This window comes from Aspergillus welwitschiae, assembly GCF_003344945.1.
Source record: "Aspergillus welwitschiae strain CBS 139.54b unplaced genomic scaffold BDQ94scaffold_24, whole genome shotgun sequence".
In the NCBI taxonomy this organism is placed as follows: Eukaryota; Fungi; Ascomycota; class Eurotiomycetes; order Eurotiales; family Aspergillaceae; genus Aspergillus; species Aspergillus welwitschiae.
The window spans coordinates 37176-52631 of record NW_020798718.1 but is presented as its reverse complement, the minus strand read 5'-3'; the positions used below and the strand labels follow the sequence as shown (position 1 = coordinate 52631).

General features: G+C 50.3%; 7 protein-coding genes across 7 annotated transcripts; 3 read left to right on the top strand and 4 right to left on the bottom strand.

Moving 5' to 3' along the window:
• Window positions 1–17: 17 nt before the first annotated feature.
• BDQ94DRAFT_172073 (uncharacterized protein) lies at window positions 18–1102 on the bottom strand (the record flags this gene model as incomplete). Its single annotated transcript, XM_026771891.1, has 3 exons — window positions 18–606; window positions 661–759; window positions 822–1102. 3 exons carry the CDS (start codon window positions 1100–1102, stop codon window positions 18–20), a joined length of 969 nt encoding a protein of 322 aa, XP_026624322.1.
• An 884-nt stretch (window positions 1103–1986) lies between these two features.
• BDQ94DRAFT_172072 (uncharacterized protein) lies at window positions 1987–3045 on the top strand (the record flags this gene model as incomplete). The annotated part of the gene is made up of 1 exon (XM_026771890.1): window positions 1987–3045. The coding sequence occupies one exon, from the start codon at window positions 1987–1989 to the stop codon at window positions 3043–3045; it is 1059 nt and encodes a 352-aa protein (XP_026624321.1).
• A 204-nt stretch (window positions 3046–3249) lies between these two features.
• Window positions 3250–5921, bottom strand: BDQ94DRAFT_147138 (HET domain-containing protein). The gene has a single exon (XM_026766967.1). The coding sequence runs from the start codon at window positions 5603–5605 to the stop codon at window positions 3428–3430; it is 2178 nt and encodes a 725-aa protein (XP_026624320.1). The 5' UTR covers window positions 5606–5921; the 3' UTR covers window positions 3250–3427.
• Window positions 5922–6601: 680 nt separating this feature from the next.
• On the top strand, window positions 6602–8148 carry BDQ94DRAFT_180380 (aspartic peptidase domain-containing protein; the record flags this gene model as incomplete). The annotated part of the gene is made up of 3 exons (XM_026773609.1): window positions 6602–6778; window positions 6839–7145; window positions 7202–8148. The coding sequence occupies 3 exons, from the start codon at window positions 6602–6604 to the stop codon at window positions 8116–8118; spliced, it is 1401 nt and encodes a 466-aa protein (XP_026624319.1). The 3' UTR covers window positions 8119–8148.
• Window positions 8149–8611: 463 nt separating this feature from the next.
• Window positions 8612–10113, top strand: BDQ94DRAFT_59537 (uncharacterized protein). Its single transcript, XM_026776136.1, has one exon. It carries the CDS (start codon window positions 8815–8817, stop codon window positions 9955–9957), a length of 1143 nt encoding a protein of 380 aa, XP_026624318.1. The 5' UTR covers window positions 8612–8814; the 3' UTR covers window positions 9958–10113.
• On the bottom strand, window positions 10114–12530 carry BDQ94DRAFT_59536 (Zn(II)2Cys6 transcription factor). The gene is made up of 5 exons (XM_026776135.1): window positions 12270–12530; window positions 11552–12220; window positions 11284–11499; window positions 10932–11224; window positions 10114–10875 (listed from the first exon to the last, which is right to left on the bottom strand). The coding sequence occupies exons 1-5, from the start codon at window positions 12428–12430 to the stop codon at window positions 10271–10273; spliced, it is 1944 nt and encodes a 647-aa protein (XP_026624317.1). The 5' UTR covers window positions 12431–12530; the 3' UTR covers window positions 10114–10270.
• A 433-nt stretch (window positions 12531–12963) lies between these two features.
• Window positions 12964–14652, bottom strand: BDQ94DRAFT_180378 (major facilitator superfamily domain-containing protein; the record flags this gene model as incomplete). The annotated part of the gene is made up of 3 exons (XM_026773608.1): window positions 12964–13291; window positions 13348–14228; window positions 14286–14652. The coding sequence occupies 3 exons, from the start codon at window positions 14650–14652 to the stop codon at window positions 12965–12967; spliced, it is 1575 nt and encodes a 524-aa protein (XP_026624316.1).
• Window positions 14653–15456: the final 804 nt, after the last annotated feature.

The window sequence follows — 15456 nt, the reverse complement described above, 5'->3', positions numbered from 1 at the left end:
TCACCGGAAGCTGGCGGCTAAACAGGCTCATACTGTCCATTGTTATGAGCATTGCGAGGATCAAGAGGCGAAGTATGAAATTGCTGGTTTCCGGCTTGATATGGCCATTTTTGAGGATTTGAGACTGTGCTGTCCACTGCGACTTCTGACCGAGGAGTAAACACACCAAGCACAGTGTACATCAACACCACAAGGAATTCCTCTATGATGGCCATGCACAGCCGGATTGTCACATTTCCATCGACCAATGAAAATCGACGGTCATGGCTAAAATCGGCGATAAGACTGTACAACAGACGGCAAGCGATCAATGGCAATGCTAATAGAACCACGACGACGATACGCTTTTGGCTTGGCACCATCCGAGGGAGGTCCTTGACGGCTGTGGACCACAGGATGCAAAGTATGATGTATATTGCGAGGAATAGAATGATTCCAACAAGGGTTTCCGTCCTTCCTCCGGAATGGTCAGAGGTATCCGATGAGTATTGGTTTATACCGCCGATGATCGAAAGAACCAACGCTATGAGGGCTGGGATATGAATCAACTGAACGACTTTGCTGCGACCGGATATGGCGGTTGCTCTCTTGTTATAAATTCCCATACTGGATACAACTGTGTCAGCGTGTCAATTACCCAGAATGAGTTTCGGTTCTTACAGCTTCGCTGCGACACTGCTGAATGAACTCAGTTTCTGCAACACCATAGTGGCCCGGGGGCCTTGGGTTGATGGCACGTGGTCGCAAATCTCATCAAAACTATCAAATGTGAGTTCTTCGATGGGGTTAAAGCAACAAGCACATCTGATGACTTAACGTACACTCTTTTCAGCAGGCCAAGGCTAGATAGCAACAGTGGAGAGAGCCCCACTGACTGTAATATTATAGCCCACTCCAGGTCTGTCGTATTGTCTGGATGTGTCTCACTGAGGATCTCCATCACAGCACCTGCGATTCTGACTCCGCTGAATATGAAGAGGTAGATCCACCCGAGCTGTCTGTGAAAGCCATGGCGGAGGACGACGAGAAGAGTAGCAAGGGATATAGATATATAGACGATCAACTCGGCTATCGCAATACCCTTTTCTGTGACAGCAGTCATTTTGTAAAATCGATCTTAATAAAATATGGATAGGTCGACAGAGAATATCTGCTCTTTCTCTGAGTATCTGTCTAGTGACTTGAATATACAGAATCCGTAGTATCATAACTGCGGGCTCCAGCATGGTCGGGTGTGTTTATATAGGCAAACCAGCCAAGCAAGTTTACTATCCAGTGCTTTTCTTTCAAGAGAGCTTTGAAGTCTCGTATGCTCCTACGAAACACATTACCGCTTTTGGCATGTCTCCTCGTTGGGTGTCGAGGCTTGGCCCTTAAAAGGCCCAAGGCAGCAGCATCGGATCGGAGGGATTCTCCGTGCGAAACGTTAAAATTCACTTTTCGACACATGCCAAGTTACGTACCAAAAATGCTTGTCTTAGCACCTTTCTAGGAATATGAGGGATGCCTATCTGATGGGAGGCTGAGTCCACGTTGCACGGCTCGTATTCTTCGATGGTTCGCCGTGGATCGTTGAGTTTCCGAGATGCCGCCGCCAATCCCGCATTGCCGCATCGGGAGAATTCTTTCGTCCTACGAATCACCTTCCCGATTAGGTTAGCTCCATATGCATATGAGATGCTGTTACAATTGATCGACTTTCTAACTGACGGAGATGGAAATATGACTGCATCACGATACAGTTACGTGCGATATGTTCATCGTATCAAATGCACTGCCGGAGAATCATGGCTTGGGCAGAGAGGCGCAGCTGCAGCTCATCGCTGTCAATGCGTCTGATGTGAGTCTTTGTCCAGATTGATGTTATATAAGGTCACTGAATTCGTCTCAGGCAGAGACTATAATCTCAATATCACTATCCATCTCAAGCAATCATTCCCTCTATTATAATCCTAGCAGAACCGATCACGTCCGTCCCTCACTAAAATGCTATCCTTCAACATCCTCCCCCTAGCCTCCCTCATAGGGCTATCTCTAGCCCTCCCCAAAGCCAGATCCCCCAAACTCGACCCCAATCCCATCCCCGGTGAATCCTCTCTCTTCGCAACATACACCGGCAAACCCACCCCCATACCAGTCAACTACACCCGTGTCATCCCAGCAACATCCTCCGGTCCCGCCGGTCCAGACGACGTACTCTTCCAAAACCTCCTCAGCGCTGAATGGATCATCTACTCCTTCTACCAACAAGGCGTCGAAGCCTTCACTCCTTCCTCCTTCAGCGACTTGGGCTACCCAAACAGCACCTACGACCGCATCGCCGAAATCCGCGACAACGAAGCCGGCCACATCCGCATCTTCCAAGACGAAATCTCCTCTACATCCCTAAAACCCGGCCCCTGCAACTACAGCTTCGGCTTCAACAATGACCCGGAAACCTTTCTCGCCCTCCAAGTCTACATCGAAGTCAACAGCATGGCCTTCCTCACCGGCCTCGTCCGCGAAGCCAACACAACCGACACCCGCTCCGCCCTTGTCGCCATCGGCGAGATCGAAACCCGGCATAACGCCTGGTCTCTCATCGATATCTGGGACGTGAGTCCCTTCTCCGGCCCGGCTGACACGGTTTATCCCTACGCTAATCAGATCCTGGCGTTGACGAATTCTTTCGTGGTGTCGGGGAGTTGTCCGTCTGAGAACCCGCAGTATCCGTACCCTAACCAGAACTTGCCGGAGATTGGGTATGTGACGAATACTACTACTGGGCATCCGGGGTCGAAGATTCAGCTTGAGTTTAGCAGTGATCCGGTGTTCGTGGAGGGAGGGGATTACTATGCGGTGTTCTTTCATGGGTTGCAGAATATTAGTGTGCCGTTCGATATCACCACTAATGAGACAGTTATTCCGGGATCGTTTGATAAGGGTGCGGGCATTATTGCTATTGCTATTGCTGATGAGGCTGGGGCGCCGACGGAGGATAGTGTGCTTGCTGGGCCATTGTTGCTGTTGCAGCAGCCGGAAAAGTTGACTGTGTTGGAGCCTTAATATAGTGGCTATGGATGGGATGGGATGGAAAGTTGGCAATAGGGTGTGTGGGGAAGCGATGAACTGATGAGGGGGATTGCTGAGTGAGATTCACACGTGCTTTTGGCGATCACTTCTGCCGTTTCCAATTACCATGAGGAATTATGCAACATGTTTGATGTGCTGCTGCATTCTGTAGATTATATTGCACAGCCACACTAGGCTGTAGCATTTTCGTGTTCTCATCATTCTACAGTCAATCCTAGTCATATTTACGGTAGCCAAATTGGGTCCACCGTACAATCTAGCAGCCTATAACACCCCAAAGCTAAACTAATGTAGATCATCTATTACAGTTATGCTGCCGTGTCTCCACATCAGCCCAACCAAGCGCCAGTCTCACCTAAACAATCTCCACTGTAGCAGCTGCACACCCCTCGAAAATAGGACAAGACCTGTTACCCGCATCACCTCGCCATGTATTCCACAGACCAACACCCCTTCTCTCAAAAGCACCTAGTTTGCGCGTTGATGTCGCCAGTACGAGAAACCATGTCTCCGGGCCCATCCTCCGGTCGTATTTAGATACCCACGAAAACAATCGGAGACAGTAATACGATTCGTCTGGATCGTTCACCTCCAGCTTGTCGAGGGTCACTCTCAACTTGTGCCCAGTGGAGCATTGCACAAATGTATCCCGTTGGATACCACCTTCATCGACGATGAGGCCTTCGTGATCTTCTCGAGCGGTTCCTTGTGTTTGCTTGAGGTGAATCAGCTTCACTTGCGCAAAAGCGCCTGTTAAAACAATAGAGCCGTCTGTAACGGCACTCATAGGGTCCTCCAGTAGCTCATGTTGACAATGAACTCGCTCCACGATGCACTGATCAACGGCCACAGGCTCATATTTCCATAATTCCAACGGAAGGTCGAATCGATAGCCGACCGGTCTTCGCACAGACGCCCACGACCAGCTCGGGATATGATACGCAGCTTCATTCGCATTTACCTCGCCACTCTCCAGTACCTCCGCACCTTCAGTAAGGGGCTCAACCTCCCACGACAGATCAAAAGGGAGCTCTTTCTTCCAAAGTCCAGCCAGATACTCATCTGCTGCTTCGGGTCCTTGCCGCATATTATTCCCCACCATTCTCGCCAGTCCCGAAATAGCCCGTAATCGGTCATGCTTCTTGCTGAGTGATCGGTGCGAACAGTCCGAGACAAGGTCTCTCCATCTCTGGTATATCTCCTGATGAGGCTCAAGCCATGATCGTGAGCCCAGCGAAAACCGGTGCCACTCTGAGTAGCCTTGTCTCTTAGAGCGGATTTTCCCCTTCAGGATCTCGGTTTTGATGGAAGCTCCGAGCTTGCCGTAATCCAGGGTCGTGAGGTGTGGTACTTGGGGTGCCACTGCATGTCCGCATTCACAGAGCTGGCGACAGAGACACTCCCAGATCATTTCGTTGCCGTCGTAACAGAGTCTGCGGTTGGGTAGGATGGACTCTTGTAGACACCATCCCCTTCTGTCGAGAGATGATCGGTCTCGATACGATCTGGGGTAGAACTCCCCTGGGCGTATTAACAGGTCTAAGCCGGGGGCGTTGTCTGGGCGGGTGAGACGAAGGAGTTGTTGCCAGGTAGGCTCACCGAAGCGCTGTTTGCCGAGGAATCCCAACTTGCATGAGTTGGGTTCCTTGACTGAGATGGTTAGATAAGAGTTGAGATAGATATCGTGCATTGCTGATGCATCGTGTAACCAGGCAAGTCGGTCATCTTGGACGATGCACAGAGAGTCGACCCATAGATTGGGTATCTCGAGGTTTCGGCAGACAGTGATGGCGTCTTGAAGGGCTAGTGGTAAGGTGGAGAGTTCGATAGCTTGGTAATGCGACTCTATGTTATTGGTCGTTGTGGTCAGGACTTGGTCAAGATCCTTACCCCAACAGTAGCTGAGACATGCGTAGCGGGCAGGCTCGGCAGGTTCGAAGAGGAATGGATGGCGGGTCCCATCCGACGAGCCGACATTGATAAGGCGCCGCGGCTTGTATCCAGGATTTGGAGGCTTACAGGCTCCGTCATGCTCGTCACAGTATGATAGCCATTGATGAGCTCGTTCAAAGGCTGCTGGTGAGCCTGAATCATGCGTCACTTCGAGGGACTGAGCGAGAAAATTCCCGGTGAATTCAGGGCTTTTGCCAGCATGCGAATCGACATGATGCGGCTCGTAGCGTGCAGTGGCAGCACGTTTGAAAAAGTGGAAGGAAGTAGGCTGGTGCAAGTCAACACCTGCCATTCCTACCGACTGCTGCAGGTGCAGGGTAAACTGAGGCACTATCGTAGACTTGTCATCCTCTGATTTCTCCCGGTGGTAGTCAACTAGACCGAGATGCGCGTTCTCTTTTACCCAGCCTGGCTTGACAGCCTCGATGACCTGCAGCACCAGATTGCAATCCAAGCAGGTAGACGCATTTGCCAGAAAGGTAGCAATGGGTGTATCGTAGACCCCATTGTAATAATTTCGTTCTCGCATAACCACGTGTGGATCTGTATCTGGATCCGTGTCGGAGGAGCTGGAGGACATGTTCGGTACTGCAGCTAAAGTCGGAGCTTCCAAAGCAGGGATTGGGTTAGCAGTAGCACCTGCTGAAAGATGATTAACAGCATAGCGCCCGTTACCCCGCTCCAACAGAAGGTTTTCTCATCACGCCAATCGGGCGTTAGCGATAGGCATGAGACAAGCCACCCTGCTCAGCCTCATCCTTTCCTTGGTCAAGGCCAGTAAGACGATGAGGGATCTGGTCATCCTGGACAAGGTGGGCAGGGCGTCTATGAGAATCAGCACGACTCGTAGCTATAGTAGACTATCCCATCGAACTGACTCCAAGTCTTAGTAGCACCTTCTGGGGTGGATTATCTGAAGAGATGAACTGCCCCGCCCAAGTGCAAGAAGATGATGCCTGACAGTCGATGCCTGAGGGATGCTTGTATCAGGTGATCCCGGCTATGGTGGTCTAACCCAGTTGGGCTGAATTGACCACATTCAGTTAATGTCAGCCTTAAACGGATGAGGCTTTTTCGTACGATTCATTTCCAAGGAACCCAAGGAAATGGTCAAATAGCAAAGGAATAATGACCCAGCAGTTATACCTAGCTATGCAGCATAAAAGAAAAAACAACTTGAACTGATACGAGCCATCATGTAACCTCCGTCTCTGGCTCAATTCTCCATCCAATCACAATTCTTCCAAGCAAACTTGGGATTCGCCGGGTTCTCGGCAACCCTAACCTCTACCAGTAAAGGTTAATCCTTCCCCCACCCGATTTCGCATGGCTTGGACCCCTGAAATATAGTTCCTCTACGTGCCTGAATATGGAGCTCGTTATTCGTCTTTCAGGGCCTTGGGGCCTTGGCCTTGGGACTGCCAAGCGGGCGGCGGAGTGTGCCCCGTGGTGCCCTGTTTTGAGCTTGGATGCGATTTCTATCATCACTTAATAAGAGCAAGACCCTGCGTCGATATTGACGGTCAATACACCGATTTCAGAGAACCGTCGATGTGTGTGATTTCGCTCCATCAGAATGCCATCTTCTACCTTGCGCCTTGCCGTCGTGTTCGCATTGTCGACTTGCAGCAGTGCCCTATCGAGCCAGCGAGATGATTCACTTGTGGTTCCATTTCCTTTTGGCAATCTTGAGGATGTCCATGTTGCCAAGCGGGATAGCTCCAAGACAGTAGAAGCTCCTCTAGTGATATATGTCAGTCAGCTCTCCCACTCTTATCTATGTCATTAACTCGACAACCCTAACAACCAACAGGGCGATAGCTACTGGATGAACGCCTCAATCGGAACCCCTGCGCAGTCACTAAGTTTCCTACTTGATCTTACGCGCTCAAGGGTTGAGCCTGCATACACCCTCGATGAGGACTACACTTGTTCTGACGATGAACTGTGCTCCGAATTCGGCTTCTACAAACCCACAGATTCATCCACTTATCAGCATCTCACCTACACACAGAGACACGATGCAGGCGTCGACTACTCCTACCTTGATACCATAACACTCGGAGACCACGCAACCGACAAGGTCCCACTAGACATGTACCTTCTGTCCTACATTTCCTGTCAGTCCCCCCTCTCTCTCACCACTCTATTTATCCATCATCTAACCACCACATAGACAGCTCCCTCGGTCTCTCCTCCGTCAACACCAGCTTCCCCTACATCCTAGTCGACCGCGGCCTCACCACCTCCCCATCCTTCAGCCTAATCGGCGACAACGGAAACACCACCACCCCCAGCATCATCTTCGGAGGCATCAACACCTCCAAATTCAACGGGCCCCTGCAAGCCTTCTCCTTTGCAGACCACAGCATCACCAACAATCCATTCGTCACTGTCGAAGCTGACTCCATCCAACTAACCACCAACACCAACAAGAATTCCACCTACCCCATTCCCTCCTCCACCCCCATGATGCTCAGAACCGAAGAACTAATCACCTACCTCCCCAACTCAACCGTCCAATCCCTCTACACCGACCTTAACATAACCATGGACGGCGTGATATCCAGTTCAAGATTCTACGGTGTCCTCCCCTGCTCCCGCCAGGAGACCGAATCTCACACAATCTCTCTAGCCATCGGCAACATGACCTTCTCTGTGTCCTGGGATGAGCTCTTCGTCCCGTGGACGCGTGACGGACTATGCAAGTTCGGCATCCAGGCCCAGGATTCAGATTACAAGACTCGTGCGGAGCTGGGTGTTCCCTTTCTGAGACGGATGTATGTCGCCGTGGATTATAATAACCAGTTTGTGGGCGTTGCGACGCTGAAGGATGATGATGATCAAAAAGAAGGTGAAAATGAGATTGTGGAAATTGGCACTGGGACGGCATTGCCTAGTGCTGTCGGGGATTGGCCGGCTAGCGTTACGGCGTATACACCTGCTGCTTCTACAGGCACGGCGGCTGCGACGTTGACATTCACGACGGCGACGTCTAGCGGGGGAGGTGTGGTGCCGACAGGTCTATCAGAGATGGGTAGGGCGTTGTTGGTGCCGGGTGTGCTGGGGATGGCTGTTTTGCAGGCTGTTTAGATTAGAGATTGTGGTACGATTATTCTGTAGGTTAAAGATATATATTGTCTGTTATTGTACTTGGTAGCTTGATATGTATAATGAAAGTAGTATATTTTGAATTTTTGTTATACACCATGTGAACCACTGGGCCGTCGTCTACTGCTCGTAGTGAATGATATAGTGTAGATCTGTATTACTAGTCATATAGGACCCCCGCTCCTATTTAATGTACCTATATCCCTCTAAACTCTAGTATTATTATGAACAGCACATGACCTTCAATCTATTATATGCATAATACCCTTCTAACAATGCCCAGATTCTATCAAATCACGTGAACATACAACCCTCCCAAGTCACCTGACAAAGCGGTCAACAATGCCAGAACCCGCTGACCGCCGGGATTCGACCGGGATTCCGGGGGATTCCCGACATCCACCATAGCCTCAAATAGTAGACGATGCCAGCCCGGAATTGGTTCTTGGCGGATTCTTCAACATTGCAATTGGTCCAATGATGTACTTTTTATTCCCCTGATATTACTCCTTTGCAGATACTGCATCATGCTACCTCCGGGGTTGTGCTCACGTAGACATCAAATCCGCTTCAATTTTGCACGGATTTCGTAGAATTACTTACCTGTTAGCAAGGTGGAAGGGACATAAGTACCCTCTTAGGGGTGCAACCTGACCGTAAAATGGAAGTGATATTCATATGAAACTGAAAGATCTCAGAATCAAGATGGTTGGCTCCTCATCACCATCGACAACTGTCAGCCTGGCGGACAACATCTCCAGAACTACAAGCCGTCGAAAGACCCGTGACAGCTGCGACGGCTGTGCCAAGTCCAAGGTGCGCTGTGGAAAACAGCATCCTAGATGTGATCGCTGCGTGGCGAGGAAGCAAGCTTGCAATTACGGGCTCATTCGACCGAAGGGACGACCACGACTCTCTCATCGCTCACCTAGCCTCCCTGCTGTGAAATCTCAACCCTGCTCGCCAGACCCGTGTATTGATCTGGACCTGCTCTCTACGTCTTACGATCCCGAACCAACAGCAGACAGTCATATCTACTGCTCGCCAGAAACCAAAATCACATCTACAACAAGTCATTCATCCTGTGATATCCAAAATCTGGATGACTGGAAATTCCTGGATCACGAGCTCAACCTCCCGTTTGACATAACCACACCTCAGTCGACCCTCACTTCAGAAACTGTGCAGTCAGACAACCAGATGGACTCAGTACTAAGCCCCACCTTATCTTTACTACACTCCTCACGCGCATCTTCCCCTTGCTCAAGCGACACCACTTGGCACGTCTCCACTTGTCTCCCAATGATCGTGGAGACACTGGGAAGACTTGATTATCCGCTCGAGTATTATATCCGACAAGTGGATGTGTCTCAATTGCTCAGCCTTGATACAGTCCTACGACTCAATGAAGACGCTTTGAGCAACTTTTCTGCGGTGCTAGAGTGCCATTGCCGCGTCGCATCTCTTTTTGCCCCGTCGATCGCCGAAGCAATAACTAAGATCCTCACTTGGTATGCTGGAATTATCAGCGACTGCAAAGTCTTTAGTTCTCATTCAAGTTGCACATTTGTGGAGTTCCCTCCAATCAAGATCGGAGAGTTCGAACTGAGCAAGAGTGATTCTAAACGGATGGTGATCCAGGTAGTAATGACTGGATTGAACAAAGTACAAGCGCTGGTGCAAATATTCGCTTGCCGATACTGTCGCCACGAAGACCTCGCAAATGACAATTCAATGTCGGTCTGTCTCGCCTTAGAGGCACGATTGCGAGGGGAATTGAATGATATCAGAAACTATGCGGTGTTGGCAATGGCTGGTTAGGCTGGCTTTGGTTGCATAGCGAGTGCATCTGGGTTGTCCTTAGTGCTACCCCGTACAATGTGTACATCTGAGATAAAGGTAGAAATTACATACAATATTACTGTGCAATCGTCAGGAAATTAAGGAATCGTACAATCTTCGATCTTGGCGCGTTGCGGCTTGCTGGTGGTGACCACTTCAGAAAATTTTGGCAAGCGTGCGTCGCCGTAGACAGTGTCAGAACCTTGGTGTAGATTACTTCACTATCCCCACATTCGACCAGTAATCCTGCTGTAGGGCATGCAATCTCGGCTTGACTTGAGCACCAGTCCGATCATCCATTCTCATTGCGGTTCATGGTGTTCAGCGCATCTGTCAACCAATCATTATCCCCAATCAGTGGTAAAGGATCAGCCGGGGTAGTGAGGATATCGGAAAGAGTCTGATTAAGGATTTGTGGGACTGAATCCACCGCAGATGAACCTATGGGGTTAGTAAAGAGCCTGGTTTCCCATCCCACGCGGACAGCGTGATATGTCTGAGCTATTGTAGAGAAGATATCTGCTCCAGGATCTCCATCCAGGCCATTAATGGTCGCAACTAGGCTCATATTGCTGACGACCGTGTCCAAAATCTGTAAGATATCGGCCGTTCGTCGAACATTGGTCGTATCCCAAAGTGAACTCTCTAGAGTGGAGAGCTGGAAGAGAGTGGCCAGATTCTGGACCATTTGGGCGAACACGGCGAAGGGGAATCCAATGTATTCCCCGGGCGGTATGCTCAGGAATACATCAAACCAGGACTTCGTGGCGTCGAGGCAACCATACAGGTAGTCAAGGTGCTCGTACGTCACATTAACAGTTGATGAAATGGCACCCTTTGGGAGCGCAGATTCATAGAGACTCAGCGAGGTGTTGTAATGATGCAAGAGGACAATTTCTAGAGCAGATGAGTAACAGGCATCGTAGATGGTCTGTGGAGCCTTGGACACTGACTATATCCCTTAGAGTGAGAACCATGTCTGCTCATGATTTCCTGAAGGCGTGACTGCAGCTGCGTCTGCATTGGGCGGAGATAAACGGAAGGCGACGGTCGCATCGACTCAACGCTCGCTGAACCTCCATACCTGCTACCCAAACTGAGTCTGTCCGTGACTAATTGAAGTCGAACTTGCTGCACAAGAATTCCGTCATTGGCACACTCTTGCTGCTCTTCAAGGAGGCGCAGACAGTCTTCCAAATGAGGTGTCCAGCGCAAAGAGTCACTCTGCTGCAGAAAGGTTGCGATTCTGAGAGATTGTTAGAGCATCGGTTATGGTAACGAGACAGGATTGCGAGGAATTCTTACGTGGATGTCAATAGAAAGCACCCCAGAACAGCTCTGCGCTCCTCCATAACCTGGCGCGGGGGTGCCGTACGGTTCTCGTGCGGTTCTGGATGAACACACAGCAACATATGCTTCCCCTTCGCTTCTGGGTTGAATAGACCCATTTCGTAGACGATTCCCATTGCTAACTGTGCAAAGACGTAAATGTTGGCCTTGTTGTAGACCTGCTGATTGGACCTTGGTACCCATGTCAGCCGATAGGCAGTATCCGTTATGGCTAAATACATACCACCCAAGATATAGGAGAATCCCTTGAAGCATATCAAGTTCGCGACAGGTGTATTCATGCACTAATCTTTGCGCAACCGTTTGTTTGATTCGATCAAAGAGAATGCGACGTTGTGCGCTGCTTTTGGACGCGATAGCCATGATACAAACCCATGTAAAAGGATTATCACGACGGAGCTTCTGCGCAGTAGTGCCTGGTGGAACGTATATGCACGGAAAGTACGGTAGCATTTGAGTGAGAAACACAGTAAAATATTCCTCTGCCTGAACGCCTGTTGGCTCCATTTCATGCTCGGCTGAGACGCCTGTCGATAACGAGCCTCCTCCGCCGTCCGACAGGCTAGCTTCTGGTGTCGACTCTGTGCCATTCGTGAGGCGTGTGTAAACGGAGCTAGGTCCTGAGCTACTCATAGAGATGTCAGAATGGCCTGGTGGCGACACAGCATTGCTGCCGGTGGACTTCTGGTTCTCGGGTAATTGCGCCAGCTCTCTGAGTAAAGTTGTAGAAGCATTTCCAGGATTTACGCCTGCCCGGAGCAGCGCAACCAGGTCCTCTATCTTATCCTCCAGCCGGTTTGTCTTCGATGTGCTCTTAGAGACGGCTGATCTTCGTGTGGTCGAGCGGCGGGTAGTAGCGGGCTGACGGCATTCCTTGTCCAAGCGTTGGCACCTATAATCATGTTACGATTGGAGTTAAGACATGTGAGCCACATACGCACCTCTGACATTTCCCGCTGGCTTTGGAGTAGATGCACTTGCACTTGGCCTGAAAGCAGTCTAAGCAGGAGCGACCGTAGGGAGCGGCATAGGTGTCGTCCTGCGGGGAATCGTCCCTGGTGTCGCTCGATTCCGCAGCTGTACTGCGGTCAGTCGAGGCCATTGACCGGCTACAACGCGCTCCAATAGGCGTTGCTTTTCACCGCGCAAGAAAGCCAGCAATCATGTAGGGTAACGGAGCAAGCAAATGGAATACATTCGGGAAGTCAGTGAGATTTATCAAATGTTTGAGAAAGTGAGAAAGCGCGAAGGAGTGCGGCGTGCCCAGGCGCTAGTGGACGACGCTAACGCCTGAAATATCAGGCATTTATCTGCAAGATGAGACACATTCAGTCAGCTCGATAAAGGGGCTTCTTGTAGTCCATGGCTTCAAAACAGTCACTGTTCAGTCCTACATCGATAATGCTGAGCTCTCAAAAGGAAGACAACACGTCTATCATTCGTCATTATCGTTACACACAATCGCAAAAACTTCCATATCTAGTACAGGCCACAGATCTGCTCGAGTCAAGTTCCAGATCCAAAAAAGAATAGGGTTATTCCATGAGGTAGGATCTATACATTATACTATATACTTTATGTCTATCAGCACCTCGTCCTGGAAACTGCCCGTGCATAACGGCAGCTCGCCAGTGCCTCAAGCCTTATTCTGGACGTGCTTGCTCATGGCCCGAATCCGGTGGCCATAGCGATAGAGCAAAAATGGCACCGGGGCCATGATGGTGGTTAAGATGCCCACCATGGTGAGAACCCAGTGGGGAGTCATGTGTTGGTACATTGGCACGGAAGCTGGCAGTAATGCGCCCGAGATAACGTAGCGGCTGAACGAAACGAATGCGAGAGCCGAACCGGCATAGATCGTGTACACGAAACAGATGTAGAGGTAGGTCGCCGTGAAGATGGTGACGAGGGAGTAGCCGAAAACGAAAGTGCTGAGGATTGGTGACCAGATGCTGACTCCGGGCTGTGTCATACTGTCAGTCATGTTGGGTTTCGCAGAACGGGTCAGGGAAAACTTACATAGCAGGTCCATCCCATCCAGAACAAGGAGATTGGCATCAATATCGAACCCCCAACCATTGCCCAGTAGAGTGATACCTCTGCCTGTAGGGCTCTTCCTTCGGCCGCTGCCTTAGCCGCTGCCTGTTTCGTCCAGCGATAGAGGATCGGTATGAGCACCAGTGCAACGGCGTCTCCGGCAAGCATGGCCACGAAAATGAGATAAGTCAGGGGTGTCGAGATCCCGTATGTATCGGTGAATATGAAAGGGAACCCGTTCAGGAAGGTGAACAATACAATGTATAAGAGGACCAGGTAGAAGGAGAAAACCAGGATGATCGGCTCAGTGTAGGTCATCTGAAACGGACGGTAGACATTAACGAGAAGGCGGCGACCCAGAGAACTGGCAGACGCATACTCATCAACCTGGTATCGAGGGTCTCCGGTCTGGTCTCGCAGGTGCTTGGCTTTCCATTGCAGCAGCAACGGGCCGTACGTTTCTGGCTGGAACAAGGCCACAAAGATGAGGACTGTCCCGGCGATGATGAGGGAGATCCAGTCGACCCAGTTGAAGGCTGACTTGGGAATATAAGCACCAATTATGGGACCAAGAATAGGACCGGAATACGATGCCAAAGTGACAAATGGTAGGCTAAAGGTGGCCTCGAGAGGGCTCCAAAGATCACCCACCGTGCCACCCGCAACGGTCATGGGGGCGGCACCAAAGAAGCCGATTAGAAAGCGAAAAACAATGGCAGCACCATAATTAGGAGCCAATGCCTTTGCCATGATGAACAGCATAAACACGGCCAAATTGGTGAAGTAGACAAGATTGCGGCCAAATGTTTCCGAGATAGGACCGACAAACAGCGAGCCAAAGCCCACACCAATAAGATACATACCTGCCAGGGGCATTAAAATCAATTGACGATCATTGAAATTCCAGACGGTCGACTTACCGGTGGTCATGGACCCTGCAATCGCGCCCACGCCATAGTGTTCATTAAAGGCATCGGAGACTGGGGCGTCTATCGTACCGGGGATGGTGATGGCCAGGGCGATGAGACAGGTTGCTACCGTGCAAAACCATTTCTTTGGGCGACTCCAGTTTTGAGGGTTGTGAGCATCGCAATCCTTCCAGCCGACTAGAAAGGTAACAGAGCCATCTTGCTCGTCTGGACGGGAGATTTGTATCCCGGGTATAAGGGCAGACGCCTTTTCTTCAGGGGTCGATGTGCCCGAGGAGCTGTCGGAGTAGGAGTGGACTTTGGCAACGTCCGCTCTCACGGAGTCTCGGAGACTGAAATACTGACGCAAAGTTGCCATAGTGCTGCACGAGTGCTTGAAAGCGAGGTTGCAGTGAGGCAGAGGATGGAATTGAATTGCTTGAGCCAAACATGATAGCGGGCAGTGATCGCAAGGTAATAAATACCCAAGGCCATACTCTGGGCGTCCCGCATGGTAACTAGAGTGCAAAAATGTCTCCGATACAGAGGACCTATTGATGATGGTGTTTAAGTGAGCAATGCTCACTCAACTCGGGCTTATACCAGTCAAGATGAAGCTCAACCCAATCCGCGGGCAGAATCACCCCGAGTGGATCGGCGGTTCGGCTACATTCCACGCTTCTGATTGGCGGGCATCGGAATGAATTACCATGCCTCAGGCAGATACGGATGAATGGTCCGCCGATTGTGTCCGAGAAAGTGGAAGTGATCTTAGATTGATAATGACAGTGAATTCTTCGGTCCGACTTCAGTTTCATAGAAATTTTCTGTCATGGTTATAGACATCCATCCGGCCACTTATCAGCCATAGCGACCGTTAAAAAGGGTTGTTAGCCACGTTGACCATATCCAATTCACTATTCTACAGAAACTGTCCCGTTCATCATGCAACTTTCGATAGAAGAGATTGCGTAAAATGCTTGACAGAGGGCAATGGATCCGAAATTCTGCTCTGGTCTTCGATATCGGAATTGCTCTGGAATAGAAAGAGATGAGGCTGATAAGCGGTGATTGTCTGACCTGTGTGGCCGCGACACGTTGGTCTGCACGATGCAATCAGCCAAGTCAATCTTGCTCAGTAGATACTGGGAGATGAGCCTCAAAGTCCCCATGCGCAGTGTGG